The 8769-nt window shown below is 41.6% G+C and overlaps 1 protein-coding gene across 1 annotated transcript; it reads left to right on the plus strand.

The window, feature by feature from the left end:
• Nucleotides 1-8059: 8059 nt before the first annotated feature.
• LOC143262722 (uncharacterized) lies at nt 8060-8402 on the plus strand (the record flags this gene model as incomplete). The annotated part of the gene is made up of 1 exon (XM_076528252.1): nt 8060-8402. A coding segment is annotated over exon 1 (343 nt), but the record flags the coding sequence as incomplete, so codon positions are not given.
• Between the last annotated feature and the right edge of the window lie 367 nt (nt 8403-8769).

The following is an 8769-nucleotide window of genomic DNA, read 5'->3' on the forward strand; positions in this document are numbered from 1 at the left end:
AATCATGTTTATCACAAGTATATGAAGCTGAACCATTTGTTTCTAAGGAATATGAAGCTAAACCATGTGTTTCGCTTGGATTTGAAGCTAAATCATGTGTTTCGCATGGATTTGAAACTAACTCTTTTGTTTCGCCTGCATTTGAAGCTAAATCATGTTTATCACAAGTATCTGAATATAAACCATTTGTTTCGCAAGAATATGAAGCTAAACCATGTGTTTCGCATGAATTTTTAAGCTAAATCATGTGTTTCGCATAGACTTGAAGCTAACTCGATTGTTTCGCCTGCATTTGAAGCAATATCACTTCTATCGCAGGTATTTGAAGCTAACTCATTCGTATCGCATCGATTTGAAGCTAAGCCTTCTACTTCGCATTGATTTGAAGCTAAATCGTGTGTTTCTCTTGGATTTGAAGCTAACGCGATTGTTTCGCATGCAGTTGAAGCTAAATCATGTTTATCACAAGTATCTGAAGCTGAACCACTTGTTTCGCAAGAATATGAAGCTAAACCACGTGTTTCGCTTGGATTTGAAGCTAAATCACAGGTTTCGCATGGATTTGAAACTAGCGCGATTGTTTCGCATGCAGTTGAAGCTAAATCATGTTTATCACAAGTATCTGAAGCTGAACCACTTGTTTCGCAAGTATATAAAGCTAAACCATGTGTTTCGCAATGATTTGAAGCTAAATCTTGTGTTCCGCATGGATTTGAGGCTACGCCTTCTACTTCGCATTGATTTTTAGCTAAATCATGTGTTTCGCATGGATTTGATGCTAACTCGTTTGTTTCGCATGCATTTGGAGCTGTATCACTTATATTCGCAAGTATTTGAAGCTAAGTCATTTGTTTCGCATGGATATGAAGCTAAGCCATCTACTTCGCATTGATTTGAAGCTAAATCACGTGTCTCGCTTGGTTTTAATGCTAACTCGTTTGTTTCGCATGCGGTTGAAGCTAAATCATGTTTATCACAAGTATATGAAGCTAAACCATTTGTTTCTAATGGATATGAAGCTAAACCATGTGTTTCGCTTGGATTTGAAGCTAAATCATGTGTTTCGCATGGATTTGAAACTAACTCTTTTGTTTCGCCTGCATTTGAAGCTAAATCATGTTTATCACAAGTATCTGAATCTAAACCATTTGTTTCGCAAGAATATGAAGCTAAACCATGTGTTTCGCATGAATTTTTAAGCTAAATCATGTGTTTCGCATGGATCTGAAGCTAACTCGTTTGTTTTGCCTGCATTTGATGTTATATCATTTATAACGCAAGTATTTGAAGCTAAATCATTTGTGTCGCATGACTTTGAAGATAAACCTACTACTTTGCATTAATTTGAAGGTAAATCATGTGTTTCGTATGAATTTGAAGCTAACTCGTTTGTTTCGCCTGCATTTGAAGCTATATCATTTAATCGTAAGTATGTGAAGCTAAATAATCTGTTTCGCATGAATCTTAAGCTAAATCATGTGTTTCACATGGAATTGAAGCTACCTGGTTTGTTTCGCCTGCATTTGAATCTAGTTCACTTGTATCGCAATTATTTGAAGAAAAATCATTTGTTTCGCATGGATTTGAAGCTACCTCGTTTGTTTCGCATGTATTTGAAGCTGTATCACTTTATATTCGCAAGTATTTGAAGCTAAGTCATTTGTTTCGAATGGATATGAAGCTAAGCCATCTACTTCGCATTGATTTGAAGCTAAAGCACGTGTCTCGCTTGGTTTTAATGCTAACTCGTTTGTTTCGTATGCGGTTGAAGCTAAATCATGTTCATCACAAGTATATGAAGCTAAACCATTTGTTTCGCAAGAATATGAAGCTAAACCATGTGTTTCGCTTGGATTTGATGCTAAATCATGTGTTTTGCATGGATTTGAAACTAACTCGTTTGTTTCGACTGCATTTGAAGCTAAATCATGTTTATCACAAGTATTTGAAGCTAAACCACTTGTTTCGCAAGCATATGAAGCTAAAGCATGTGCTTCGCATTGATTTGAAGCTAAATCATGTGTTCTGCGTGGATTTGAAGCGAACTCGTTTGTTTTGCCTACATTTGAAGGTATATCGTTTATATCGCAAGTATTTGAAGATAAATCATTTGTTTCGTATGAATTTTAAGCTAAATCATGTGTTTCGCATGGAATTGAAGCTACCTGGTTTGTTACGCCTGCATTTGAAGCTATATCATTTACGTCGCAAGTATTTGAAGCTAAATCATTTGTTTCGCATGGATTTGAAGTTAAGCCATCTACTTCGCATTGATTTGAATCTAAATCATGTGTTTCGCTTGGATTTGAAGCAAACTCGTTTGTTTCGCCTGCAGTTGAATCTATATCACTTATATCGCAAGTATTTGAAGCTAAATCATTTGTTCCGCATGGATTTGAGGCTACGCCTTCTACTTCGCATTGATTTTTAGCTAAATCATGTGTTTCGCATGGATTTGATGCTAACTCGTTTGTTTCGCATGCATTTGAAGCTGTATCACTTATATTCGCAAGTATTTGAAGCTAACTCATTTGTTTCGCATGGATATGAAGCTAAGCCATCTACTTCGCATTGATTTGAAGCTAAATCACGTGTCTCGCTTGGTTTTAATGCTAACTCGTTTGTTTCGCATGCGGTTGAAGCAAAATCATGTTTATCACAAGTATATGAAGCTAAACCATTTGTTTCGCAAGAATATGAAGCTAAACCATGTGTTTCGCTTGGATTTGAAGCTAAATCACGGGTTTCGCATGAATTTGAAACTAAGGCGATTGTTTCGCATGCAGTTGAAGCTAAATCATGTTTATCACAAGTATCTGAAGCTGAACCACTTGTTTCGCAAGAATATGAAGCCAAACCATGTGTTTCGCATTGATTTGAAGCTAAATCTTGTGTTCCTCATGGATCTGAAGCTAACTCGTTTGTTTTGCCTGCATTTGATGTTATATCATTTATATCGCAAGTATTTGAAGCTAAATCATTTGTTTCGCAAGAAATTTAAGCTAAATCATGTGTTTCGCATGGAATTGAAGCTACCTGGTTTGTTTCGCCTGCATTTGAAGCTAGTTCACTTGTATCGCATGCAGTTGAAGCTAAATCATGTTTATCACAAGTATCTGAAGCTGAACCACTTGTTTCGCAAGTATATGAAGCTAAACCATGTGTTTCGCAATGATTTGAAGCTAAATCTTGTGTTCCGCATGGATTTGAGGCTACGCCTTCTACTTCGCATTGATTTTTAGCTAAATCATGTGTTTCGCATGGATTTGATGCTAACTCGTTTGTTTCGCATGCATTTGGAGCTGTATCACTTATATTCGCAAGTATTTGAAGCTAAGTCATTTGTTTCGCATGGATATGAAGCTGAGCCTTCTACTTCGCATTGATTTGAAGCTAAATCATGTGTTTCGCTTGGTTTTAAAGTTAACTCGTTTGTTTCGCATGCGGTTGAATCTAAATCATGTTTATCACAAGTATATGAAGCTAAACCATTTGTTTCGCAAGAATATGAAGCTAAACCATGTGTTTCGCTTGGATTTGAAGCTAAATCACGGGTTTCGCATGAATTTGAAACTAAGGCGATTGTTTCGCATGCAGTTGAAGCTAAATCATGTTTATCACAAGTATCTGAAGCTGAACCACTTGTTTCGCAAGTATATGAAGCTAAACCATGTGTTTCGCAATGATTTGAAGCTAAATCTTGTGTTCCGCATGGATTTGAGGCTACGCCTTCTACTTCGCATTGATTTTTAGCTAAATCATGTGTTTCGCATGGATTTGATGCTAACTCGTTTGTTTCGCATGCATTTGGAGCTGTATCACTTATATTCGCAAGTATTTGAAGCTAAGTCATTTGTTTCGCATGGATATGAAGCTAAGCCATCTACTTCGAATTGATTTGAAGCTAAATCACGTGTCTCGCTTGGTTTTAATGCTAACTCGTTTGTTTCGCATGCGGTTGAAGCTAAATCATGTTTATCACAAGTATATGAAGCTAAACCATTTGTTTCTAAGGAATATGAAGCTAAACCATGTGTTTCGCTTGGATTTGAAGCTAAATCATGTGTTTCGCATGGATTTGAAACTAACTCTTTTGTTTCGCCTGCATTTGATGCTAAATCATGTTTATCACAAGTATCTGAATCTAAACCATTTGTTTCGCAAGAATATGAAGCTAAACCATGTGTTTCGCATGAATTTTTAAGCTAAATCATGTGTTTCGCATAGACTTGAAGCTAACTCGTTTGTTTCGCCTGCATTTGAAGCAATATCACTTCTATCGCAGGTATTTGAAGCTAACTCATTCGTATCGCATCGATTTGAAGCTAAGCCTTCTACTTCGCATTGATTTGAAGCTAAATCGTGTGTTTCTTTTGGATTTGAAGCTAACGCGATTGTTTCGCATGCAGTTGAAGCTAAATCATGTTTATCACAAGTATCTGAAGCTGAACCACTTGTTTCGCAAGAATATGAAGCCAAACCATGTGTTTCGCATTGATTTGAAGCTAAATCTTGTGTTCCGCATGGATCTGAAGCTAACTCGTTTGTTTTGCCTGCATTTGATGTTATATCATTTATATCGCAAGTATTTGAAGCTAAATCATTTGTTTCGCAAGAAATTTAAGCTAAATCATGTGTTTCGCATGGAATTGAAGCTACCTGGTTTGTTTCGCCTGCATTTGAAGCTAGTTCACTTGTATCGCAAGTATTTGAAGAAAAATCATTTGTTTCGCATGGATTCGAAGCTATCTCGTTTGTTTCGCCTGCAGTTGAATCTATATCACTTATATCGCAAGTATTTGAAGCTAAACCATTTGATTCGCATGGATTTGAAGGTAAGCCTTCTACTACGCATTGATTTGAATATAAATCATGCGTTTCGCATGGATTCGAAGCTAACTTGTTTGTTTCGCCTGCATTTAAAGCTGTTTCATTGATACCGCAAGTATTTGAAGGTAAATCATTTGTTTCGCACGGATTTGAAGCTGTGTTCCGTTCTGTAGGACCTCCCGTACGCCGCTTTCGCGAAAGTTTATGGCGTGGACCAGCGAGGATCACAAAGTGGCGGAAACCTTTTTTACATCTGCAGAACATCGGTGCAGGGTCTTCCGTCTCTTTAATGACCGCGACGCATCGTAGGCACGAAAGGTCCGAAAAAACAACCCCGTCGTAAATTTGAGAATTTAACGGGTCTTGAGAAAGTTTAGTCCCAACCGTCGCGGGGACGATATCTCAGGCCCCAGGGGACCTCCCGACCACGCAACTACGCAACACCCCACTCTCCTCAATCAGTGCGTCCCGGCGTGGAGGTGGAGGTTCCTTCAGGGATCTCAAACGGGGGTGACCGATATAAAATAACGCGACCAGTCGGGGCGCGGACAGAAAAACTCAGAAAAACATAGTCATCAACAATCATTACCAGCTCTGTTACTTTAAGTGGGCACAGAGCATCGCGAACCACATTGTCAATTAGAATCGGGAATTTACAACCCCCGTAGACCGAACAACGGTCGCAGTGTCGGTGCGCGAAAAACATTGGTCCTTCGAGCCGGATGTGAGCGTTCCTACAACAAACACATCAAACACAGCATCCCGGTTGAATCAGTGCTACCACAACGGACGTCCACCCGAGCATCTCTTTTCAAGACGACAGGACTTCGTGACATCACCGGAGTTCAACCTTCCTGGCGTCCTCACTCCGTAAAGGTAGGCTTGTTTAGAGTATCACTGATTCCCGTGTCGCGCTCCCATTACCATCATGTCCATTCAGAAGCCCGACGGTACTCAATCCAGCACTCTACGACGCAGACGCAATCAAATAATCAAACAACTCGCGGAGATCACTAAATTCCTTGACAATAGCGAACAAACCGGTAATCTAGAAAAACACGTCCTCGACTTTTATACAAACTCAGTAGAGAAGGCATGGAAGGATTACGAGTTCCTTCTAGAAGACCTCGAAGATCCTGAATCCGAAGACGACCGCAAGTTTGAAATTCAAGCAAAATATTTTGCAACACATGGCAGAGCAAAACGAATGCGTGAAGCAATTCAACCGCAAGATGTTCCACGTGACCAAGTCACTAATTCACCTGCTCCTACCATATCGGGTCCGATGGCGATAAAGTTACCTGAAATGCGGCTACCCACGTTCGATGGTTCTATTGAAAGGTGGGCGTCATTTTACGATCTGTTCACTTCAATGATTGATCGCAATGGGAGTCTTTCTCCGGTTCAGAAATTACAATACCTGCGTTCGACCCTTACCGGCAAAGCCGCGGCACGCATTCAATCTCACAACACCACAGATGCTAATTATCTTGACGCGATCGCGATATTGAAAGAGAAATTTGACTGCCCGCGACTAGTCTTACTGCGACATTGCAACGCTATTCAGGAGATTCCGAAACTAGCGAAAGACACACCGCAAGCACTGGGAGATTTATTAGACTCTTTGAAGCAACATCTGCGGGCGTTGCAGAATCTCGGAGAACCCGTGACATCCTGGAACACTCTCCTAATTTCAATTGTTCTCGCGAAACTGAATCCCGATACCATCTGGCAATGGGAACTTACACTACCCGATAAAAAAATGCCTTCGTACGAGCATCTGATCGAGTTCCTCCAGAAACGAGCAAATTGCTCACCTGCAGCTTTTGACAGGGTTGCATCCGCGCCCGGGATACGTGTTTCGACCGGACGCCAAACATTGTCATCAGAGAACTCACGAGTACCTAACCGGGGATTTCCGCGCGTTCAAACTTACGTCACCACAAACACATGCCAATGCTCAATCTGTGAAGGGAGCCACAGAATCGGGAACTGCGAAGCGTTTAATGTATTGTCCGTCAATGAGCGAATGAAGGCCGTTGCTGAGGCCGCACTATGTCAAAACTGCCTGGGTAACGGACACACGTCCAGTGTATGTCGATCGAAGTTTCATTGCCGAATATGCCAACAACGACACCACACTCTCCTACACCGACAAGAACGTTCAACACGTGAACGAACTGTCACTCCACCAAGCTCAACACACGATCCGCCCATCCCCACATCACTTCAAGACAAGGCAGCAACCGACGAGAAACCAAGGCCCACATGACTACCATCGCAGAAAATCCCAAGACCCATCCAGACACACACCTTCATAATAAATTCCGACACCAACGAATTATTAGTCACAGCTCAGATTAATGTCGCCGATGTCGATCAGAACATAATACCATGCCGTGCCTTAGTTGACACTTGTTCTACCACCAATTTTATGACAGAAGATCTAGCCAAGAGGCTCCGTTTGCCGCAAGATCGATGCACCATCTCTGTGGGCGCTCTCAATGCGCTGTCGACCATATCTAACCATACCATTAGGGCAAACATTCAATCTAAGGTCAGCAATTATCATCGAACCCTTACATTTTTGATCGTACCAAACATCGCTCCATTAGTACCAGACCAGACAGTCGCCCGCACAATGCTCAGAATCCCTCGCAACACCGAGCTCGCCGACTCAACGTTCCATCGACCAGCACCAATCGACATATTACTGGGGGCTGGAACAGCGCTATCGATATTATGCGTAGGGCAAATTGATCTTTCTCAACCAGACGGCCCAGATCTTTTCCTCCAAAAGACAATGCTTGGATGGGTCATCGGAGGCAGTGTGCCAACAGCACAACCAAGGCAGAAGGTCACATGCCATACAACAACGGCACTACAACGCGAGCTAGCACGTTTCTGGGAAATCGCAGAAGGTCCGCAATCTCAGCATCTATCCAAATCAGAATCGACGTGCGAACAACATTTTCAGAATACCGTTACAAGAAACACAGAAGGTAGATATGTTGTCGCACTTCCATTTAACGAAAACAAGGACAAGCTGGGTGAATCCAAGACGCAAGCACTGAAGCGTCTCATCTCATTAGAACGGAAATTCAAACGCGATCCAGACTTCAAACAGCAGTACCAATCAATCATTCAAGAATATCTCGATCTTGGCCACATGTCCGAAGTGCAGATATCTCACCAAGGATACTATCTTCCACATCACGGGGTCATCAAAATGTCGAGCGATACAACTAAATTACGCGTAGTCTACGACGGGTCGGCAATCACAAGCACTGGATTTTCACTTAACGACACCTTACACATTGGACACAAAATACAGGACGATCTGTTCTACATTTTGCTCCGATTTCGCATCCATCAGTATGTTATTACTGGCGACATCGAGAAGATGTATAGGCAATTTCTCGTGCGCCCAGAAGACAGAAGGTACCAGAGAATCCTCTGCCGTGACACCGACAATTGCGTAAAAACTTATGAACTAAATACGGTTACATTCGGCCTATCAGCCGCCCCATATCTGGCTATCAGATGCCTCCAACAAGTGGCACAAGACGAAGGTCACCGCTTTCCTTCCGCCGCGAAAATCTTGCAGCAGGATTTCTATGTGGATGATGCACTCACCGGCGCGTCCACGATCCAAGAGGCCCTCGCGTCACGAAACGAACTTATACAACTCCTTCGCTTATCCGGTCTAAATATCAGGAAATGGGCTTCCGATAACCAAGAATTGTTAAGCGGGATGTCCGATCAAAATATCAACCAGAAACTTCACCTCGGTGAATCTTCAACAATCAAAACGCTCGGGATCGTTTGGGATTCAGTCGAGGACTCCATTACATACACAGTCAAGCCTCTCACACATGCATCTCGAGTCACCAAACGATTGATCAGTTCTGAAATAGCAAAGGTTTATGACCCGTTGGG

This window comes from Megalopta genalis, unplaced genomic scaffold (assembly GCF_051020955.1).
Source record: "Megalopta genalis isolate 19385.01 unplaced genomic scaffold, iyMegGena1_principal scaffold0201, whole genome shotgun sequence".
In the NCBI taxonomy this organism is placed as follows: domain Eukaryota; kingdom Metazoa; phylum Arthropoda; class Insecta; order Hymenoptera; family Halictidae; genus Megalopta; species Megalopta genalis.